The sequence below is a fragment of the Crocodylus siamensis genome, chromosome 5 (genome assembly GCF_052110815.1).
Source record: "Crocodylus siamensis isolate JL-2025a chromosome 5, ASM5211081v1, whole genome shotgun sequence".
Lineage (NCBI taxonomy): Eukaryota > Metazoa > Chordata > Crocodylia > Crocodylidae > Crocodylus > Crocodylus siamensis.
The window spans coordinates 129,489,018-129,513,094 of NC_143399.1; the positions used below are offsets into that span (position 1 = coordinate 129,489,018).

At 42.7% G+C, this 24,077-nt stretch overlaps 1 protein-coding gene across 2 annotated transcripts in view; it reads left to right on the forward strand.

Annotated features, from left to right (window-relative positions):
- The window catches only part of GLB1 (galactosidase beta 1), a 67,244-nt gene extending 45,632 nt beyond the window's left edge, over nt 1–21,612 (forward strand). For both annotated transcript variants that reach the window (XM_090050349.1, XM_090050350.1), the window contains exons 13-16: nt 3,540–3,653; nt 4,676–4,807; nt 11,044–11,283; nt 14,697–21,612. In XM_090050349.1, the coding sequence (XP_089906475.1) occupies nt 3,540–3,653; nt 4,676–4,807; nt 11,044–11,283; nt 14,697–14,957 (747 nt within the window). In that variant the 3' untranslated portion in view covers nt 14,958–21,612. The remainder of the gene's footprint in view (nt 1–3,539; nt 3,654–4,675; nt 4,808–11,043; nt 11,284–14,696) is intronic.
- Nucleotides 21,613–24,077: the final 2,465 nt, after the last annotated feature.

A 24,077-nucleotide genomic window follows, 5' to 3' on the forward strand; every position in this document is an offset into this window, starting at 1 on the left:
GGGTCCCTGCCACCTGGCACAGAGGCTGGGATGCTTGCAGAAGGTAGCTGCAAGGCTGCAAGCAGCTATGCCACAATCTGGAGCCGTGGCATGGCTCATTAGTGGCAATGACTTCGTATGCACCTCGCGGAACACAGTGGAGAAGGGACAAGGGCTGCCCTGCCACGAGAAGGATAGGGCCCCTCATGGCTCCTTTGCCATCTGCCCCTGGCATGCCAGTATCTTCGAAGTCCAGTTTGCAGGGTTTTTTGGTGCTCAGCCCCAAAATGTTGCCAAACCCTGTCTCAATCTGCCACAGGTAAAGCAGGGGACGCAATGGCCAATATCCGGCTTCTGCAAAGGATGTTAAAATACGCTCAACTGATCCCAGGAAGAGGGCTATGCCCCTGCTGCTAAACCTCCACAGTTCATACCAATCTGACAACGAGGTAAAATTCCTTTTTGACCCTAGATATGGCAGTTGGTCTGACTGTGTGGAGGTGCAAAACTCTCTGGCTGGGAACCTCCAGGTTGAAGTGCCAGTAGCAGTGCTGGCATGTAGGGCTGCGTGAAGCTTTGGGCCCTGATTTGATTCAGTGGAGATTCAGCCCAATTCAGTGGCCGAATCTCCAAATCCAGCTTGAATCAGGAGACCCTTTAATCTCTCCAAATTGAATCGAAACCCTTCAAATCGATTCAGAGAGATTCAGAAAGATTTGGAGATTCAAAAATAGACACAGCTTTAAATGTTTTTTCTACATACCTCAAGGTACCAGGCAGCTCATGAATGCTGCAATAGTGAGGTGGATGGAGTCTTCCTCAGGAGCACAGGGGGCTCCCCAGCATGCTCGGCAGCAGACCCAGAAGTGGACCACAAGCACTTCTAGTCCATTTCCAGGTCCACCAGAGAAAGTAGGGGGGGGCGGGGGCAGCACGCTCCCTGGTGGACCCAGAAGTGGACTGGAAGTACTTCTGGTCCGCTTCTGGGTTCACTGCCGAACATGCAGGGGTCCCCCCTGCGCTCCTGTGGGACACTCCATCCGCCCCAGCACCACAGCATTCATGAGGTATGTAGAAAAAACATTTAAAGTTGTGTCTATGGCTGAATTGCTGATTCTCTGAATCAGCATCAAATGTTCATATCTGGATTTGGCCCAGTCAAATTGGGGACAGTGATCCGAATCAATGAATCGAATCACTGTCCCTGATTTGGACAGAATCCAAATCGAATTTTGCCTGTTTTGCACGCCCCTACTGGCATGTCCCAGTCAAATTACCCTGCCTCGGAAGGCTTAAAAAAAGAAACCTGAGACAGGGGGAAAGGGAGTGGTGGAAATTCCCTCTGAGCCCTGTGACACAATCAGTGAAGGCCAGAAACTTGGGAAATACCCACAGGAGAACATAGGCATAGCCACTTCTAGACCATCCCTGCCCACTGGCTGTCCAACCTCTTGCACATCTTCAGTGGTAGGGAATCCACAACTTCCCTGGGCAGTCTTTTCCACTGCCTCACTGTTCTAGCAATGAAAAAGTTCATCCTGATATCCAAACCTACTTTGCTGCAACTTCAAGCCATTGATCTGTATCCTACTCTCTGCAGCAAGACACGAAAGGTATTTTCCCTCTTTATGGCAGCCCTTCAAGTATTTGAAGACTGCTGGCATGTTCCCTGTTGAGCATTTTTTCTGCAAGCTGAACACGTATTTTCTTCAACCTCTCCTCATATGACTTGCTTTCCAAGCCCTTTATCACTTTCATTACCCACCAGTGGATGCTCTCTAACTTCTCCATATCTTTTTTAAAATATGGAGTGCATACAGTATTCTAGATGAGGCCTAACCGGTGCCAAGTAGAGGCATTATCACCTCCCATGTCTTGCACCTAATGCTTCTATTGATGCATCTCAAAACTGCATTTGTCATTAGTGTGGCTGTATCACATTACAGACATGTATTGAGTCTGCGATCTACCAAGATTCCCAGATGCTTCTCTGTAGTGCTACCATCCAGCCAGATACCATCCATTCTGTATTTATATTTTGTTTTTGGGAAGATCATGTGGGTCCTTGTCAGAAATCTTGCTGAAGTCCAGATAAACAATATGCACAGCATTCTCTTCATCTATCCAAGTAGTTATTTTGTCAAAGGTAGCGATCACATTTGCTTGACACAATTTATCCTTAGTAAATCCACACTAGCTGCTTGTGATTAGGCTTTCGTCTTCCAGATGCTTATTAATAGACCTCCTTAGCTATGCTTCAGTAACTTCCTAGGTACTGAGGTGAGGTTAACCAGCCTGTAGTTCCCTGGGGTTGCTTTTTTAAAAGAGGGACATTATGCTGACCCTTTTCGAGTTCTCTGGTACCTCACCCATCTCCTATGACTTCATGAATATTATTGCCAAGGGCTCCGGGATCTCCTCTTCCAGTTCTTTCAGTACCCTGGGCTGCAGTTCACCGGTGCCTGCTGATTTAAATTCAGTCAGACTCATCAGAATCTGTCTCTCTTGTTATCTCACCCCTCAGCTTGTCCACCTCCATACCCATATAGTCTTTATTAGATGTTTAATTGCAGCTAAATTTGTTGTAAAGACTGAGAAAAAGTAGTTGTTGAGCAGCTCCACCTTCTTTGCATCTTTTGTTATGAGTTCCCTGTGGCTGTTTAGCAATAGGTCAGCAGCTTTTCTGGTCTTTCTTTTCTGGTCAGCCTGCTTACAGAACCTTTCCTTGTTGTCTTTAACCTCCCTTACCAGGTGCTGCTCATTTTTTTTTAAACCTTTGCCTCTGATTTTTGTCCTTGCTGGTTCTTGTATTTCCTGGCACACTTCCTTAGTAGCTTGTCCATTCTTCCATTGCCTGTATGCTTTCTGAGGCATTTTAGAAGTTCCTTGTGAAACCATATTGGTCTCTTGCCATTCTTCTTGTGCTTCCATTGTTTCTTGTGATAATTTCTTTGCAGGGAATGAAGTCTCCACTCTTGACAGAATTGTGGTTTTGTCTTTCCATTGCATGTACCCAGCTCCAAAATCCTGTCCCTTTGCTTCCCTTTACTTCCTGAACCAAGTGCAGACTGGAACCTGGGAACCAGTAGCCTACAGCTGAAGGAAGGTGCTACCACCACCAAGAAACGTGCACTGTGGGAGGAGGGATTACTGAATAGGTGCCTGCCTAAAGCTGTAACTTTCTGTAGGTTGTTTTATGAAATCTGGGTGCTAAGGTTTTTTCCAGCTATCATTTGATCATTTTAAATGAAGTAATCGATGCAATCACTCATAACTCTTTCCTTTCACTTAAACGAAAAGGAGAAATCTTAGCCAAGACCTTTATCTTCAAAGTTATATAAATGGTGCATCTGAAACTTTATCATGGAAACTTTTGTGAAAGTTTACCTTGAAGAGTGATGGGTGAAATCAATTAACCTGAATAGCTAATAATGACTCCAAATACTGTCTGAAAACTGAAATTTTGAGGTGCAAGCAGGAATGCTGTTATTGTTAACCAACTTGTAACCTGATCTCAAGGCCCAGGATAACTTGATTCTCTAATTTTATTTTTTCTCTAGTATTTTGGGTTTGTGTTGTACAGGACTAACCTGAAAAAAAACTTGAGTGAAGAAACCCTACTGATTTCACCTCTCAATGGAGTTCATGATCGTGCCTATATTTCTGTGGATGGGGTAAGGATGACTTCAAAATTAGGACTATCCATTTGTGTGTCTTACATACTTTAAGCAACTACCATTAAAGGCATTTGTATGTTTAATGATCTCCCTCCCTCATGTATGCAAATGCAGTTTACATTCTTCAGTATAAAATAAAGTGGGTAGGTGGTGGGGGGATCATACAGTTTGCTTACATCAACTTTCAATAAAGCTTTCAAAACTCTAGTCTGTACTCACAGTTTCTAAAGTAAGTCTGACCATTAGTGTTAAAGCTATTTGAAATTGGTAAAAGGTCTCAATAAGAATAACAAAAATATCTAGAAGGTTAATTCATTTACTGGTTTGTCACTTAAAATCTGTCAAATATTTGAAGCCTGAACCTACATCTTCCCTTTTGATGCTGCTTTCTGTGCACAAACTCAAAAACATATATTGTACAGGATGTAAATTTACACACACCCTCTCCCAACCTACAGCTGTGCAAACACTATTTTTGTTTCTGCTCACCAAGGGGAGAAGTCATTTCATGGTGTGTTTTTGACCTTCTCCTCTTCACTCTGTCAGATTATATTAACATTTCCTTTATGGACCTTGTTTTTCTTGTACCTCCCGAATGGACTGCAGGACTATTGATTTGTTTCGTATTCTAAAACATCTGACTTTTTAAATAAGGTTATGCATATGAGCCTGATCTGAGCATCAGTCTTATTTTCACCCATAAAGTGTAGAAGCTGTTTTCAAACATCTGAACTTTTTAACAACTTGTGTAGGCATTAGATGTCTGCAGAGCTTTGACTGACTGAAACTAATAGAATTTAGTACACCTGCTTTTGAGGAAACTGATTTTCAGTTATTTGAATAACAGACACACCACTTAAGAGAATATCTGTCTGGCGCATTTAACTGATGGCTTTTGACTTTTAAGTGGAATATTTTCCCTTGTAAGAACAGACATACCTATGAGTACTGCAGTCTAATAATACTTAGTGTTTTGCTCCCTTGCATGATTGCATTATATTTTTATTTTTGGAATACAGATTCCTCAGGGAGTCCTTGAAAGAGGCAAGTCACTTATGATAAATATAACTGGAAAGGCTGGAGCAAATCTGGACCTGTTGGTAGAAAACATGGGTCGAGTAAACTATGGTAAATACAACAATGACTTTAAGGTAAGCATACTCATGAATGATTATATGATGAAACTTTTCAGTCCATGCTAAGTACTGGCTTTTCTTTTCTTGTTGGAAAAAAAGGCTTATTGCAATAGAAAGAGCACAGGGATCAAGATTATGCATATGCAACTTTATTTAGCTCGAAATGCAACTAATAAATGTTTCTTTGAGTCCTGCTGACACTAAAATTAAAGTAGCAATGAAAGCAGATGCACATCCTTTAATGTTTGGCTGGCTTAGTTATTTTGCAAGACATTTTATTGCCCACAGAACTTTCAGGATGCGTTGTCTTCAGATGAATCATGTAGGGATGTGTACCTGTTCAGATAAAAATAGCTAAAACATCATTCAGCCCTCCAACTCACTTTGAGATTTGTAAATTCAATGTATGTATACATATCCCTTGGGAAGCATTTTTAGCATTGCTGGAAAGAAGATGTCTTAGATGAGTACTTTACCTCACCTAATTTCCAGCCGAAGTGTAGATAGATCAGATGATGTCTTCCTCATGAGCATCAGAACTTTTTAGGAATTCATCCAGTTTTTTGGGTGCAATGCACTTTAATCTATCATGAGTAGCATCACAACATTACACTAACCTGGGCAAAAGCAAAAAACAAAAAAAAAGGAACCACTATCACTTCGGATTTTAGTGAGAGTCAAACTTTCTGGGCACATCCATTCATGCAAGCACATGCGCTTGCAGTAGCTCAAATAGAAGTGGTGCAAATTTGAGGTGGGGTTTTTTGCTTCGGCGCATGTGCTTGGACATGCACTTTGTTGTGGAGCAAATTGTGCCATTTGGGGGAAAATAACCTTGCCTGGCTCCTCCTGGATTTGCAGCCAGGGGAAGCTAGCTAGAGCCCCAGGCCAGCACCTGTGTTGTCCCCAGCAGTATAAAAAGCTGCCCTGTCCTGGCCCCAGCAGTACAAAAAGCTGCCCTGGAAAGTAGCTCAGAGCTACTTGCTCTCAGGAGCTTCTGGAGCCCAGCCAATTGGTATCTGGGGACACTACCCCTTGTGCCAGCTAGACTGCTGCAGCAGCCCTGAGAGTTCCCTGCATCCTTTACCCACTGCAGCAGTCTGGCAGTGGGGGCTGCTGCCCAGCTGTGATCTGTTGCGCACCTGCCAGACCCGGATGGGGACTGCACAACAGTAGACACATCTGCCTTTCTGGGCCAGCTGCCAGTGGGCCATGGCTGCAGAGTTGGCCTCTGTATGGGACTACTGCCACATGTGCCACCTGCCCAGCCACCTGGGCAGCTATCACCTGGAAGATGTTCCGGTTGTGGTGGCCTGCTTTGAACTGTCAAAGCATGTCCTTCTGGCCCCATTTGGCCAGGAGGTCAGCCACAGCCAGCTGGGTCCAAGGTGCCAGCTTGGTCCTGCCACTAGCCTCCCTAGCAGGAATTCTGGTGTTCCCTATGGGAAAACTGAAAAATCCCTGATTTAAAAAAAAAAAAAAATCCCAAAGTCAGTCTCTAAAATACCCCCAAATCTATGTTCCTCCACAAGTAGAACAAAAGACCACTATAAAGAGAGAGAGGGAGTGAGACGGAGACAGCGATCAGTTGGACAATATTTTATTGACATGTCTTCATTCGGCTGTGTAGCTCCCTGAATCTATTTTCCCCCCTCTGGTGTGGTCCTTCCCCGGGACCTTTGGTTCCTCTAGCCCTGGCCCACCCCGAGGCCAGTCAGGACCCCAAGCCCCGGGCTCTTGAGCATCTCTCGCGGTGGGCCCCTGGCCCTTTTGAGCGTCCTGGTCCTGGCCCCAGCCTGGGCCAATGGAGGGTACTCTCTCGTTCAGTCTCTGCGTCCCTACCCCTTCACTCTAAAATGGCTGCCCTCACTAGGCACCTGGAGGCTGCCAGGTCCAGGGCCTTAAAGTGGCAGGCGCACACAGTGCCCTGCCACACCCCCACAGGGGCTACCATCCCCCTGCAAGGCCCACATGCCCCACCCTATCCCCCTGATTGTTGGCCCACTTGGCCCCATCCCCTACCAGCTTGTGCAGCCCCCCCCGATGGCTGCCCTGCCAGGCCCCATCCCCCACTTGGACCCCCAGGTCCCTATGGCTGCCCTGCCAACCCCAGGCACCATCACTTTAATAAGAAAAAAAAAACCAAAAAAAAATCTCTACTTACCGTAGAACCAGGGGCTGGAGTGGCTCCGGGGCCTCCTGGCAAAGGCCCCCAGGGCAGCGGGGGGCAGGAGGGCCTGGGCTGGGGCCACTGGGGCTGTCCCTCTGCCTTGTGCTGTGCAGGTGGGGCCCCAGTGAGACAGATGGCAGCTCAAACTGGCAGTAAGTGCTGGGGTTTTTTGGTTTTGTTTTGTTCTAAACTGGGACACTGGGGTGGGGCAGGAGTCTGGGGGGAAGGGGCCAGGTAGGGCAGGGATTGGGGGGGCTGTGGGACAGGTGGGGGAGGGACTGGAAAGAAAAGTGATTGGAGGGTCCGGGGGGCAGGCAGGAGAATGAGCCAGGCAGAAAAGGGATTTGGGGGGTGGGGTCAGGCAGGACAGATTGGTGGGGTTTGGGGAGCAGGCAGGGGTGGAGCCAGGCTGGGCAGCGCAGGGCAGGGTTGGGGGAGGGCAGGGGTCCCCCCATAGTCCCCATCCCCCTCCTTCAGCCCCCACAACCCCTTACTTACAGCAGTGGAGTCCTGGTGCTGCAGCAGCTGCTTCAGCACCAAGGTGAGGGGCCTACCAGAGAGCATCCATGGAGGACCCAGCCCTCGATTGTCTCTGGCTGCCTGCCCCACTTTTTTTAACTACATTTTTTTTAGACCCCTGGATATTCTAATTTTCTCCCTGCTCTGCAAGTTTGCGGCACCACAAACATTTTTTCGTTTCTGCACATGTTTCTTGCCCCTTCTCAAAGGGGTTTGAGACAGGGCAAGAGGCACATGTTCATCTGGATACGACCTCTGTGTACTTATCAGCTTCCTTTAAAGGTAGACAAAAACTCTGAGTGGGCTACACTTACGTTATGTTTTTGCAGTGCTAACAGCCATAGATAGGGCTCTGATTTCAGACTGATTGTCTGTGATGCTACTGAAATACAGATGGTAATGAAGCAGTGGGTAGAACAGTTCCCCCATAAAAGGAACCTGTGGCCCAAAATGGGCAGAATGTTTATTGGATGCCCAGAATGTAGGCGGATTGGTTTTAGGGTCATTCATACTTTCTCCTATCTTGGGAGGTCTAGGTTTATGTACAGATTATAGGGGTTGCAAGAAGACAACCAGGAGCCATCATGGTCTTATCCATACTACAGAACCACAGTTTAGTCTAATTCAGCTGGCAGTGGCTGCTTGGGAGAGGACAAGACAAATGAAATTTATTTCAACGCAGGCTAAACTTCCCAGGCCACAGGCTCTTGCATTTTAACAAGATCTTGTACCTGTTAAAAGTACAATTTGGCTAGCTCCACCATGGGTTTTAGAAGATCATTTGAACATAGAGAGGTAGTTAGCCATGATAGTTTGAAGTCAGGCAGAAAGCAGGGTAGATTTTAACTTTATAGATGAACAGAGGTGCATAAGCTTTTATAAGCAGCACAGCATCTCATGAAGTAGGCTGTTGCTTATGGAAGTATATGCATTTTTGATTCAGTTAGTCTAGAAGGTGCAAATCTGCCCTACCTTCTGCCGTATTAACAGGATCTAACACCTTTAAATACCAGTCAAAATGAAATCTCTGCATGTGTGGGAGGTGACCTGAAGTTAAAATTTTTAGCATCTGCTATGAGTCCACTATGGGTCCTGGAGACTGAAGTCTTTCCTCTACCCACTAAACAGGTACAACATGGGCCAGCTCTGCCCATGCTGCCCTGCCAGGAGAATGGGCCACCTACCTGGTGAGTCTTTTGCCTCTGCACAGACTGGCAACAGGGGCTGATGTGGAAACATGTATATAGGGAACTGGATTGACATTAAAATAGAAGTTTAGAACCAGGATTATGGAGGTACTAGCTGTACCCCCCAGAGCTGACATGGAGCTGAGACTGATATTAGGAGCGATACAACCTTTTAAATACTCTGAGCAAAAGCAGGTTCAGTAGAGATGCACAGTATGAGAATAAATGTATGCGTGCTGCAAGGTTAGCAAAAAAAGCAAGATCCTTGAGTAAAGAGAAAGGATAAAATTGCTTGGATGTCTATGAAAATTTGCATTCTGACTTTTTGCAGAAGGTCCCTCTGAGTTCTGTTTTAAATATCTTGTCCTCAAGGTTGAGCTTTAAACAGGCTGTGCTCCACATGCTTTACGAAAAGGTTTGTGTTTTAAGCAAATAAGGGAGCTTTGGTGTTCTTTTCAATTCAGATTAAACAATGTATCAAACTGATTAAATGGATATGTTTTGGGGAAGTATCTTATAGTGCCTTTGATGTTTTGTATTTGCTGATCTAAGTCTTGTTGGGAGGAACAAAGGAAGGAAGCAGAAGTCATTGTGGTTGCATACGTTTTTTGCATCTTGCCTTGTACTTTACCTGGAAAACTTCTCTATTTTAATGCCTGTTAAAAAGTTGCTGATAAAAGGCATAATATAAAAATGCTCATTTGACTTTTAAGCTTTCCAGTACCTCCTGCAAATCAGCCTAGTCTTAATTAGGTGCATAATTCTGACCACAGGGAATCAAGTCTAGGAAATTTTAGCCAAATTTATACTACATTGCTTCCTGATCCAGTGATTCTCAATAAGGTTGTTGGAGCATTGTTAGATGTCCAAACCTGATTCACAAGATAATCTCAGAGATTTCAAATGGGAATCTATAGTGTGAAAAACATGGTGACCTGTTGTGGTCTTTCTGAGTTCTTTGCTACAGAAGACTTACTCTAGTATTTTTTTCTGTAGTCAAAGAACCAGTGAAAACTAAGAGCTGGTATTTTTGAGGGGTGCCTTGAGCCTGACAAGGGGTACTTGGAATCTTAAAAACTTGAGAACCACTGTTTTGCTTAGAGTAAGATCTTGTCTAGACAGGGAGACTGCTTGCAGACATTAAAAAAATAATAATAATAACAAAAATGACACTTTACTTTGAACTTGACGTGCCTGCACCAAGCCCAGCACATGTCCAGAAGAGGCAACGTGTTAATTGGACCCAGCTTGCCCAGCGTCTGTATAGTTCAGGTGCTTTAGTGGGGCTTTTTGGCACTTTTATTTAATTGCTAATTGACTCAGTTTTAGATAAAAGTGCCACAAAGCCCGGCTGAAGCGCCCAATCTGTACAGATGCTGCAGAGCTGGGTCAAAGTAATGCACTGCTGCTTCCACTAAAGCACATTTTTGTTTTGGGGGGTTGGGGGAGTTGTTTGTTTGGTTTTTTTTTAACATCTGCAAGCAGCTGAAAACTTTTACCAGGATATTCTGGCATATGGACACTTATGCTAATAAAATCATGATGAGATTGTGTTTGTTTGTTTGCTTTTGTTTTAGCTTATGGATGGGATTTAATTAAAAAAAAAAAAAAGCAAAAAAAGCCAGTCTTACATTGGAATAATAGTGGCTGTTTAGGGGATTATACCTGTTACATTTGTGTCTAATGTTAGACTCATATTGTGTATTGAATTGGAACACACTGATAGTCCCATTGAAGTAAAATGAGATTTCTTGTGCCTGAAGTTAACTATGTGTTTAAATACTTAGCTGAATCAAGGCTACACGGCATATGCCTTGCAGGTATGGTTTCGTGATACTTTGTACTAGCCACGGTAAGTTTATGGGAAGTTAAGACTGTGCTCCACACCTCTGTGTAGGCTAAGGGCTTGGGTTCTGACTCAGTGTTTCCAAATTCTCTGGAATCATGAGTGTTTAATGTGATATTTAGTGCTTAAAACCCTTTCCTTGCTTTCTGGAGTCACATGATTGTGAAAATTTCTGCCATGTTTTAGTCTGCAGTTTCTGGCCCCCCATAGTTGTGGAGAAATGCCTGAAAACAGGGTCCAAGTGCATCATAAAAGCTTAAAAATAGGATGGCAGACAAACCCTCATTTAAAAAAAACCCATCCTTCAATATTCCAAACTCATAACCTGGGAGGCTGCGGGCACAGGGTGGAGGAGGAGGGCATGGTACAAGAGACCGCATAATTTTTGACTGTGTGGGGTGGGTGATACTCAGGATTCTGGAGCTTTGGCCGTCGTTTTTTTTTTTCCCTGGATGTTTTGTATTCCCAGCAGTTTTAGATGAGTAATTGTAAGGGAGTGCTATATTTACTCCTATGAATATCTTTTCAGGGTCTGGTTTCAAACTTAACGCTTGATCAGGACGTACTTGTTGACTGGGAAATCTACCCTCTGGACATAGACAGAGCAGTGGGACATGGCCTAAACCACAGTGATGATGAATTGAAAACACCTGGAAGTACTTCACCAAGCTATGAACTACCTGCTTTTTACACTGGTACATTATCTATTCCCAGTGGGATTCCAGACTTACCCCAGGACACCTATATTAGGTTTCCTGGTTGGACCAAGGTAATTTCTTTTACTAAATAAGTTCCCCCTAAAATTCTGAATCTGAGGTTACTTGCTTTGCTAATAAAGGTCAGTTGGGTTTGCAGGAGACTTGATTACAATAATATGGTGGTTTTAAAGGGAAATGTTACTGTATACCAAATAGTCGTCAGAGGTATTGGGATCCTAACTGAATGCATCATTCATCTGAACTAAGTCTGGGAATAACTAGCCACGATGAGGGAAGTGAATATTAAATGGACTTAAGCTGCCAACCAAAAACAGCGCATTCAATAAATTTGCAGTTATTAAAGAGATGGGAAAGGGTAAAAACTTAAGATACTTTTATGGTTAAAGATGAGTTCCTGAAGCCTAACACATTCAGACTTGGGTGCCTGGATTTCACCTGAGTTCCACTTTAGGTGCTCAGGTTCTGCTGTGGACTGCAGGATTCATTGATGGTAGTGTATTATATAAGCTGTTAACACTGAGGTTCTAAGAAAACAAGTTAGTTCTTGTGTTCAGATTTAAGCCTTAGATTTGTAAAGGGTTTGGGCACTAAACTCCCATTGCAGTTGATGTTAAATGTTTATTAACAAAACACCCAATTCTGGCACACGGTCCTCCTTTCAAAGAGCATACAAGACAAAGAATAAGAAGCAAGGAAGGATCCAGTGGTAACAGGCATGATCTAACTTGTAATACAGTTGTCATAAATTATTTTAAAATCATCTTTTAAACCCATAATAAAGTCATACTGGAATGCAGATGTTGCTAATCCTGCCACTGGGTGAACACTGGCATGATTAGATTGTGAGTTGGTTTAAAAAGTTTTCAGTATTCAGGCTACTTACAACACAACTGGTTCAGTTCCTAGCCTGCTGAAGGAAGTTCTTCATTTCTGCTTCTCTATTTCTGTCCTTCAGGGGTTTTTTTCATTTGATCAAATTTTAGGGCAGATAAGAGCATCTCTTTCATAAGCATCCTACGTAGCAAAATTTTCATAATAAAAACAAGCTGGGAACTTTGCTTTCTTGGAAATGAACCCAAAGGTAAAAAACTATTGGGAACAAGGTTGGAGCTGATTGTAGCTTCTCTGGATCTTTGACTAAGCTTAACATTTCACCCAGTGAAATTTGCCCACATATTGTTACAGAAGAGGGTATTGCATTTTGGGCACATACTGATTATTCTCCTATGTAAAAAATTAAAGTAATTCTAATGCTATCTTCCCCCTTAAGCTATCATAGAAGCAAAGTTATGAGGCTGAATAAATTGCTATATTTTTCATTTTCCTAATACTGCAAGCGCAGACCACAGAGTGAGATTAATTTGATAAAAAAAGAAAGTTTTCAGACTGGGGGTTTAAAACCTTGGCAAAACTGAGTAAGATAGAATCTTGTATTACAGAGCAAATGGAAAGTTGAGTGAGAACACCTGCACTTGTAAATGTGACAACTTTGTGAAAAATACACAGGTTCAGCAACAATCAGTTTATAAAGGTTTAAAAGAGTGTACAGAATCATATAATTACAATATTGCTGCTTTTTAATTCTGATGCTAAATGTATTTGAGCTATTTTGCTACATTTCCCTACCTTGTGTGAGGTAGTAGGGTTTTTTTTAAACATCCATGACAACTACCGTAGGTCATTTTGAAGGCCACAACCAGTGCTCTTAGCATCCTGGCTTCCAAGTGCCTCATCAGTTTATCTTTATGGAAAGCGTTTTGTAGCATCTTTCATAGCTTTAAGTGTTACATGGAATCAGGGGAAGGAGATGCATATGTCTGAATTCAGTTGTTCTTAATTTCTTGTCCATCCATTCCATAGTTTTCTGGTGTCGATTAATGTAGGAAGGATATTCTGAAGCTGTGAATCTGTGAAATGTTAAACCTCTAAACCATGTGACAGTCAGCCTTTTGTTTTGTCTGAAGTCTTATGAACCAAGGCTCAGTTTTGACTAAATATGGGCCCATTTGCAAATTTGTACTCATAGTTGAGTAATCTTAAAAGTGACCTAAAAGACATTTCGAGGTTTGAAGTAAATTTTAAGGCCTTTATATGTGACTACTTTGATGTACCAAAATAGTTTCCATTTCAAACACGTTCTTTTTTCTTAGAAATATCTACAGTGTCATTTTGTCACTTTTTTGGCAGAGGACTTTTTGGGTGCCTGAGATGCTGTGAGAAATCTCATACTAGGGACTGGCTACGTCTATTCCATCTTAAAAGGATATTAGGTTTTCTTCCAAAGTTTTAGTAGTCATGGGAATTAGATTGGCTTTAATTATTAAACTCTCTGTTTCTTTTTCTCTTGTTTTTCTGAATACTCTGACATAAGTGTCCCTTCTCTTTTATAATTCTTCAGCTTTCTTTTTGGAGATGTCATTTGTCACGTTCTCCTGTTATGGTAGAAACTCTGAGGAGAAGAAAACATTTATGTTTCAAATGTCTAAACAAGATGTAGATAAACTTTTTTTGCCTATGAATACATAAAATAGAAGGGACCTTTTTGGTAATCTAGTCCAATCTCTTCCTAGATTGGACTAGATTGGTAGGCTATCACACCATAAAATTAGAATGATGGCTTCTTTTGACAAGCTCTTTACTAGTGACCCTTTAAGCAAATATAATTTATATTTAGGTTTGCTTAAATCTAAAATATAAACTAAAACTCAGGGCAAATAGTGGGAAGATACAGATACCTTGCAGTTCCATTTTATGGGAAAAATATAGGGATTTGCAGGAAAAGCTAAAAGGTTTAACTTTACAGAACCCTACAGAAAACAGTGTCAAGTGGAGATGAAGCCCAGGATGAAGCTGTGATATTTGTTAAAAAAACCAAAACAAAACACCCCTGGCAAGATTCACTTTGCAAGAGGTATTAGCTGCTGAGAGGCACAAGTTGAACTTTGTCTGGGTAATGTTTTTTATGGCAATTGAACATTTATTTTTTCACACTAAGGATCCTTCTGTTTGTTTGTTTTTTAACCAAAGTATTGTTACTTTATTGGAGGATGTTATTTTTACATGTTAATATTTTTAATTCAACACAGAATTGGAATGTTTTGCCTGTTTGTTCTAATCCCCGGGTTAATCAGGGTTTAAAGCCTAGTTAAAATTAGAAATGTCTGACATTGTATGAGACATAAAGAAGCTTTGTTCTGTTCAGGCTCTCAGCATATGTCTGTGTGGTTTCAGCACTGCTGAGAAGCAAGGCCTGCCCACCCACTCCCCTGTGCCAAACCCAGACCCAAGGCAGTGCAGCCTTCTGGGGGGATACCTACCATCGCTATCAAACACAAAGATCTTTAACCCCATGGAAGCTGTAAAAATGTAGTATTAGGGATTACATACACTATTAAGTGAACTAAAAATTATTATTATTAAATGAGTAAAGGTTTTGTTTTGTTGGCTTTTTTTCTTCTTCCAGGGGCAAATCTGGATCAATGGCTTTAACCTCGGTCGCTACTGGCCAACCCGTGGTCCTCAAATGACCCTGTTTGTTCCAAGCAATATTCTTGTATCATCAGCACCAAACAATATTACAGTACTGGAGTTGGAGTGGTCTCCTTGCAGCATCCAGGAATGTGTCGTAGAATTTGTAGACAAACCTGACATCAATGCAACACTCCAATATGAAGGCAACAGTGAGAAGCTGTACTCTAGAGATTTATACCTGAGCCATCTGTGATGGCTGAGGAATGATTTCCATAGCCTCTCCCTTTTTCTGCCCCATTCCCTCAAATTATATACTCCTCATGTGAAGAATCAATGTCAATTGGTATGCAGTTTAACTGTGGAAGCTTTTTCACATCCCTAAATGTGTAGTTGTTTTATGAACAGGAGAAAGAAAACATGAGGTTTCCTTTCAAAATGAAGGTTCTAGGTTTCAAGTCAGTTTTGGAATGAGAAACGGAACTTAAATGGAAGATCATAATGACAACAAGGGTAAAGAAACAGATAGCTCAGAGAACAGCCTGCATGCAAAGCAGGCTCCTACACTAGTTGTTTTAACATTTCTTGTGAATGTGGAGAAACTTACCATGATAAGAACTAGGTGGTTGCACTAGCACACTTATGAAATACTTGACTATATAAGAGCATCAGGAGGTTTGGGTATCCCGCATATAATTTACATATGACCTGGTTTCATTTAGGCTTAAATACCCAGTTAGTATAATTTCTGTTTATTGCCCAGGGGGTTATTTCTCCTTCCAACCTGTAATATCTAAATGACTTTTAAAATATTCCAGAATCTTCTGCTTCTGGGAACTGAATATCTAACATACAGTGCAGCTGAAATGCAATCTAATTATAGTAATATGAACATCTGCAAGTGTCTTCTGCTCTTTGATCAGTCATTTCATTGATACACAGACACACGCACATATTTCTTTCTATCCATCTGTCTATAGATATCCAATAGATAGATAATTTGCTTTCTGTTTTTCAGCCTTTGAGATTCACATTAGTTATCTTTAATGTTTTTCAAGGGCTAGAAATTATTTAATCAAATTTTAACTCTTGTGAATCATTATCCCCAGGACTGGTTAAAGGAAGAAAACGAGGAGTTAGCAACTTTAACTCATGTTTGACTTTCTCAGGCTAAACCAGTTCTTTGCCTCGGGCTTCCTGGTTCCTACAGCTTCTCTGGGGTTTAGTAATCCTATCTTTGGAGCTTTTAATCCCCCTACCTCCAAAGCACTATCAGCTTGCTCTTCTTCTGGAGACATTGAGTTGAAGGGGACTTTCCGTATTACTTCCAGGAGATGCACTTGGATTATTCTACAGCTCTGGGTTCTAGTCCAATGACAGTCTGGAAAGCAAAGCGGTTCATATGCATCATTGATTCCTACTCTAGACCACTCCTAGTCCACTCCTTAAGCACACACACTCTCTCTTCTTTGACCCCATAGGAATCATAAATAGGGCTGGAAGGGACCTCATGAGGCTGGAAAGGACCTTACAACTACAAAGAATAGTCTATCTCTGTCATCTTTATAACTACCTTCAGGTATTAAAGACTGTTATCAAATCCTTCCTCTGTATTCTCTTCTCCAGACTAAATAATCCTAGTTCTTACATCCTTTGCTCATGAATCTCATTTTCGAAGCCTCAGGGTTTTTCTGCTTGACTGTAATATCCTCTGGACAGTTTTCCCATACCCCTTCCTCTGCCAGGATACTCCCCTTACTCTAAGTGCCAGTTACTGCTGGTGTCCTGACCATCAGCTCAGTTATGTCTTTTCACTGTCCTTGAGCTAGTGACACCTGCTTTTTAAAGGACTACACAACCCTGTAACAGAGCTACTCGGAAAACTACATTTTCCTTCCAAAATGTTTGATAAACATTTAAAAAAATTCCTCAAAAACTCTGAACTAACAGTTTCATTTTAACTAAAGTCTGAAAGCTATTGACAAAGGCTGTTAAAAGAATTGAAAAAGAATTTTCAGTTAAAATATCCAAAAAAAGGTCAAGCCTTTGCAGTAGACACAAGAAAAAATGAAAGAGTGAGCCTTATTAGTACACACGCAGTAAACTCTGTTTAAACCATCTCAGTAGGTCAGTGAGTCCATGCAGTCTTCATGGTTGACCTTCAAACTATGGGCCGATTTGATATCTTTACACTGGTTTTATAATAATGCAACATGACTGATTTAAATGATATTAACTACTAACTTGTGCCAGTAAGAACAGCTGAAGGTCTCACTGCTGCACAAATGGAACTCATGGTACTGACAGAACAGTCAATGACAGAAATGCGTACTGAAAACAAGTTTAAAATGAGTCCTAAAATTGGTGATTTTCATTTAGTCAGAAGATTTATGCTGTGAAGACATTGAGCCAGCAGGTCGTCTTTTTTACTCCTTGTTATAACTCATTATTACAATGGTGCCTGCCCATGTGCCTTTACAGTTGCTAATCTTGATGGAAATGTCTGATCTCTGTAAACATGCAGATTCATTTGGTGACTTGCTGTCAGTGAAAGCTGACTTTCAGTAACAGTCTGTCTCTATGTGTCTCATTGGGTTTAGTGTCAGTCTTGCAAACTCTGAAAGGAGGCTTAAAGAGCAAAGAATTGAGACAATGAAAGAAATTAAAGTATTTTCCTAAATTGCCAAATTGCTTCCTGTTGATGTTGTTCAAAATGATTGAAACTGAGAGCTCTTCTAGAACAGTGTTTCTCAACCTGTAGGTCACGACTCAAAAGTTGGCCATAAGAATATATGAAAGGGTTGCAAACTAACTTTAAAAATGGATCAACAAACTTTAAAAATGGATTCTCCTTTAAAAGAGAAAAACATGGGAAACCGTGGCTTTTCCTCTGCAGGCTGGAAGAGTTCCAGCCTGCGAGAGCCTGCATGGGGGCCCCCGTGCTTCCCCCCAACTCCATACACTGAGGGGCTGGGGCCTGGCATTGGGATGCAGTGGGTTGGGAGTGAGGGGCACTGAGTCAAGACTGGCCATCAATGTTTACTAGTGAGTCCTGGTACAAAAAAGGTTGAGAACCACTTTTTAGAGGATTGTTTCTTCAGCTCAGAACATGGTGAGAGAAGAGAAAAAGCAGGAAGAAGAAAGAGCCATTAGTAGAGTGAGAGAAACTTTATTCAGACCAAGGGTGTCAAACTTGCCCTGTCCCCTGGGCCAAATGTGAACTGCAGGGCTCCTTGCAAGCCTGATCAGGATCTGGACATGAAGGGGGGTGAATACAGCTATTGCTTGACCCCTCCACCATCACACACCCACAGCAGTGCTCTATGTGCCCATATTTTGGTGCATGAGACCACCCCGAATTCCCAGCTTCTCTGCAAGATCCACAGGTAACACAACACAGCTCTTCAGGTTGGACCTGGCCCACAAGCGGAAAATTTGACACCCCTGATTTAAAGCATCTGAAGGTAAAGATTACCTCTGCAATAGCCTAGGACCACTTCCTTTGCAATGATTTATCTAAAGCAATGCAAAATAATTGGAGTCAGGCTATGGACCTTTTGGAGAGGTTGCTGTTTTTTGGGACTGTTGCTCAGCAGAAAGACAAATATTCTCTTTTGTCTAGCAGGACCTGCTGCAGGTTTCAGTTCTTGGTCCTCAGCAGCTGGGTTAAACTTCCCCTTATATTTATTTTTTTCTATATCAATTCAGCAATGTATGATTGACACTGGATCATTCCTAGCCACAAATCAGGGATGTTTGTGTTAGTAGGCTTGGTGTAAAGACTTCAAACCCATACATGGCTCTTTTAATAGTTTGGTTTATGGATGAGCCATAATACAGTTTATACCATCTTGTGCCTTACAAACCGAAAAAGATTACCCCAAAGGGTTACAAGATAATATCAACTGATATAGTACAAATGAGGGTTAGGTAGAAGAATTGGGGTGTACTTTTTTGTGCAGAAAATGTACACAATTTCAACAATTCACTTACCCCATGTGGTGTCTGATACAGAGTGATCTTCCTGTTTAAAGAATGGAACTGGAAAGTGGGGTTCTGAACTCTGGTACTGTGTTTCTGGAATGTGACATTTTGGGGAGTGAGCAGGTGCTACTGTAGTGAAGTGGCTAATGCTGTAGTTCCCTCCATGTATTCACTGGGATTTGGCTCTGCTCCTCTGGCCAGCTACCTGACTGTTGGAAATGCATCCTTTACTTGATAAAACAGGAGTAAGCCATCTTTTGGGCAACCTCAAGTACTAAACAGCTTCTATGCACTAGACAGCAAGATGCAAGTGTGCTGATGGGCCAGCCATTTCCAGGTAAACAAGTGCCTGGAATTGTGGGAATGCTAGTGGAAAAATGTCTGTATCTGAGTGTCGTTACTGGAGGCTTTGCTACAGTCACATTGCAAAATGGGTTGCATCTTATCCCTGGTATAAACCCAGAAGAGGAGCAGGATTTGCCAAGCTCAGGCTGTACCTCCTTCAACATAAGGAAAGGGCTGCAAGTGAGTGATGGGAAGCAAGGGTGTGGACCTGCAGCTGCATACAGAAATAGCTTACAGTATCAACATACATTCACTCTTTTACCTTAAAGATAGCAGCTCCATGCTTGGCCAAACATGTAATGAAACATTACAGGCCTTGAAAAATTAATCACTGGCTTGCTATGGGACCTGGTTTGCAAACATAGTGGTGAAGTTTACTTAACATGTTGTGTTAGGTTCTTTGCAGTTCTTGAACCATTTGTTCCAGCTTTCCTTCATGTGCCTGGCCCTTAGCCTTTTAGAACCATACGGGCTTGGCAGCAAGAGCTGAGCTCCCAACACATGACAGCTCAGACGTAACAGAAATGACATGCATCCTCACCCACTTACTCGCCCAATGGTAGGAGAACATTTTTCACAAAACAACCACTTCCTTTATGACCTCACAGCCCTTGTACTCCAGTCAAATCTGTAAAACACTTTCAGGAGAGAGCTTGGGAAGATTTATAACCTTACTGGAAACTAAAAACCAGGGACCTTTCCCCTTCTCTTCTGCCCCTCTCTTTTTTCTTCTCCCCAACTACCTTCTCACACCTTCTCTTGTATTCCCTTTAAACCTCACTACCACACATTGCATGTTCACAAACCTAGATTTTGCATATTGGCTTCTGTGCTACCTAGGAGAGCATACAGACACCAACAAACTTTCCCTATGCCTGAAGAAGGGCATTTGTGCCTGAAAGCTTGCAAAGGACAATTTTTCCAAGTATTGGAGCTATCCAAACAACCTTGTCTGCCCCGAAACTAAACACAGACATTGACTTTACAGCTCATTGCAGTCTGAATCTGCCTTCTCTTCTAATTTCCCTACACTCCACAGGTAGTAACAACTATTTAATGGTTTTGCTCTTCCATTACTTAGGTTATTTATTCTGCGGCACTTCTCTTGTTTTATAGCCACTCCTGATAAGATCTCTCTGCTCTTACTTTACAGTCCTCCTTTCCTTTAAACTGATTTTATTGGTACATACGGTGTTACACATGCTATGGTTTTATCTGTTCTTTATTTCAAGCTGCATCTGCTTCTTTCCTAGATCTGAAGAAGGGCAACTGTTGCCTGAAAGCTTGGTTTGCAGTTTTTCTAAATATACAGCAGATGCAATAGAAGATATCACAAAAAAAAAACAACCCCCACCAGAAAAAAGCATCTTTGTTATAACTTGGATGGGAGCTTTAGGTTTAGTCTACTGAGAACATGCTATGCTCCACAAAATAGTGTCTTTATGTAAGGAAAGGATATTTGGGTAGGAGTGTTATCTTTTTTGGGTTCAACTGCATGGTTTGGAAAGATTTCAACCAAGTTTCCAAGCACAATGAGGACCATGGCAACAGGCCACACTCCCTTCAAGGTGTGTTGGATGCACAATGAAGAGAGCTCATTTTGCATGTGCCAAACAGGTGAGGGAGATGTGGCCACAGCTCCTCCCTGTAATCCCAGTTGTCAGTGAGCTCTCTGAGCTCACCAGTATGTTAGTGGAGCTGCTGCTGGAAACCGCATGTACCGTGAGCTCAGTGGCATGGGGTCTGCCTAGAATTCCTCCTTTCAAGTTGCTCTGAAGTGTGTGTCTGTTTGCTTTTCCCTCCATGAAAGCAGGGGCTGAGTGAAATGGAATTTTCTTTTATTTCTGTGTGGGGAGTCGGTGGAGAAAGCAAAGAGGAAGAGTGAATAGGAGCAGTGCTCCAGAGCTGCTTGCAAGCAGGGACTTGGGATAGACCCAGCACTGATGAACAGTCAATGTGCTCAGAACTTGCAGCATGTGCACCAGAAGCTCTCCAACCATGCCAGTAAGGTCACGGTGCATATGCAGCATACAGCCAAATAAGATGCAAGCATGCTGCAGTACCCCCTCTGGATCTACCCTTCACTTTTCAGGTCTGCAAAAGAAGCAGATACAGCTTGAGCTAAGTAATGAATGTAGTTGGTCCAACAAAATATATCCCCTTCCTCCCCAAAAACTATCCTTGCCTCTTGCATATATACATGTCCCCACATTAAGACATGGGCAAGTGACATACTAACCCAAGTTTCCCTAATTGTAAAATGGCAGCAGGAATGTAAGATCTTTCTCAGTAAGACTTGCCAACTAATGTTTAGAGGCTAGGATGCAGCCCTGTAGGATGCAGCCCTGTATTTTCGTTCGTCGTATGAACAGATCTTACTAGGAAAGGATATACATGTTGGGCAGGCATTTAGCAAACAGGCTGAGATATTATCTCTGTTATGATATTTGAGTTCCGTTTAAGTTGTATTGTTCTCTTGTTGCGCTCCTGGTTTGTAAGTTTAATCTGTTTTCTTATTGTAAGCTGCCTTGACCTTCTGTTGGGATAAGTGGCATATAAATAAATATTATTTTCCTGGACAATCACATCCTTCCAAAGCTACCTTTATACAATGAAGGCAGTCAGGTACATTTGGCAAGAACATCTTGCTTGGTGACAGACTGCCAGCTAGAACGCTAGGCAGACAATGTTCGTTGGGTTAATCTGATATCTTTTATTAGACCAACTTAATAGTTGGAAAAAAAAAATTAGCAAGCTTTCGGATTTAAAAACCCTTCATCAGGCTGAGGAAGCCTCTGTAGTTAGTGTGTGCCCTTCCTGGATGGAATGAATAATAAGCCAGAGCCTGGGCTGTTATGCATGCGAGACAGGCAGTCAGTGAAAATGTAAACTGAGGAGTCAGTGGGTGAGACAGGTTAGGTGGGTGTGAGGGGGGAGAGAAAAGGGGGATGAATGTAGCAGTTTAATAGCAGAGAGGTACCTGGGAAGTCAGCTGTCAGGCAGGTTATGATGTGTCATCAATCCAATGTCTATATTTAGTCCATGATTTTTGTATCCGGGAGTTTGATGAGGTGAAGTTCATAGGCTCACCTCTGAGAAGTGTTTTGTAAATTCCCTTTGAGGATTAGAACTACAACTAATTTGAGGAACTAGAACACTACAAATTTATCTTAATTTGACTTGCAGTATACTAAACCCTTAATGATTAGATTAGATGTAGCAGTCAGCTACTCGATTTACATCTGATGTATAGTTCCCAGTTTTTGTTCCTAGGACCTAATGCCAGCCACAGCTTTTCCTGCTTACATATTTTCATATAGTGTCTAGATGTATCTGTTGAAAACCCAGCTAGTGTTATGAGACTGTATTGTGCCCTCTCCATTTTCTCTGCCTTCATCCTGGGCTGAAATACCAAAACGTGGTAAGCGAGTGCAAACAATACAGAGCAATCATGGGTAGTACCACCTACGATTTTATTCTGGCAGCGGAATGGGTTTCTTGAAGAAATGGCCAAACAGAAGTGGATCCTGAATGTGTGCAGCCACACCACTGCACCCACTGTTTCTGACCGTGCCACTGGAGCAGCAGCCAGGGACTTAAATCTCGAAGAACATAAGAATCCCACCCCTCCTGCACCCCCCATACTCAAAATCAAGCCCTTTCTTTTTTCTATTTCCCTTTTCTCCCCTCCCATTCCTCCCTTCCCTGCTTGCTGCTGCTGGGGTCAGTGCTGTCCCTGGGGTAAACAGAGCTTCTGTCTGCTCCAGCAGGGCACTGTGGGATCTGGGTTTAGCCTGGGACAGCAGCAATAGCAGTGGGCAGGCACATTCCTGCTCCCTGTCTGCTTCCTGGCAGGTTGTTCCTCAGCAGCCTAACAGAGCAGACATGGGGAGTGGGAACATGCCCACCTGCTGCTGCTGCTGCAGTCCCCAGTGCATCCTCCATGCAACCCTGGCTGGAGAGGGACTGGCACCCCCCTGTGGGATAGCACAGATCCCATCAGTGGCAGGCAGGCAGGGGAGGGGAGAGGAGGGAATATACCCTTGAGCACAGAGGGGAAGGAAGAGAGGGAATTCTTACCTTCTTCAGGACTGAAGCCCCCAGCTGCTGCTCCTGCAGTGCAATGTGCCCATCTTACTGGAGGTGGGGAGGAGGCTGGGTCTGTGCAGGGTGTGCACAGACCTTTGTAAAATCCTGGATCCACTTCTGAAGCCAGACCTCAAGGAATGTGTTTTTCCAGTCCAAACGTAATGTGGGATAACCGACCAACACTTTGGTATACAGACAGAGTGCTTTGAAACTGCCCAGAAGGCTCCATGATGGAGAAGACAAGAAGTTAAGACAGAACCAGGTTGGATCCAAGTAGTTTTCTCTTGCTAACCAAATAAGGTAAGCTAGTTAGGGAGAGGAAAATATCTTGGGACTCTGAAAGGACCCTCCAAAACTCAAAGGGCTCTGAATGGTATAACACTTTTTCTAGCATCTTTACATGCAATATTGTTATTTTTTTCATTTATCTGCTACCCTTCTGCTTGCTCTAAACAAAGTGTGCATATGCATATATTTAGAAAGCCCTTTGTGTAGTCTGTATTACATGTGTACAATGTCACCAAAGAAGGAAATAGTAACCCATAATTCCTTTGTACAACAACTATTGCTTTCTCTGTGTAAATTCTATGTGTTTGTGCGTGTTAGAAAATCCTTCACGCAGGCTGTTATAATAGCCTTACAGTATCACCTAAGAAGGAAATTGAAAACCAAAGAGTTCACAGTTTCTGTGGGACTCAGGAGACTGTGCAGCACCTGCTGGGAAGCCAGAACTAATTTCAAGGTCTAGGCCATGGGATTTAAGGGTCCCCACTGAAAGTAGGTGAGAGAAGGGCAAACAGAGTATGTGCCTAGTGCCCTAAAGACACTATCCTGTCCAACCCTAGCAAGCCAAGAGTATGTCAGACCCAATGTTTGAGTCTGACACAGCATCCTGGTGAGCTTCTCTTGTTTGGCAATAACAAATGATTTTTGGTTTTGCTCGTGCAGATGATTCAGG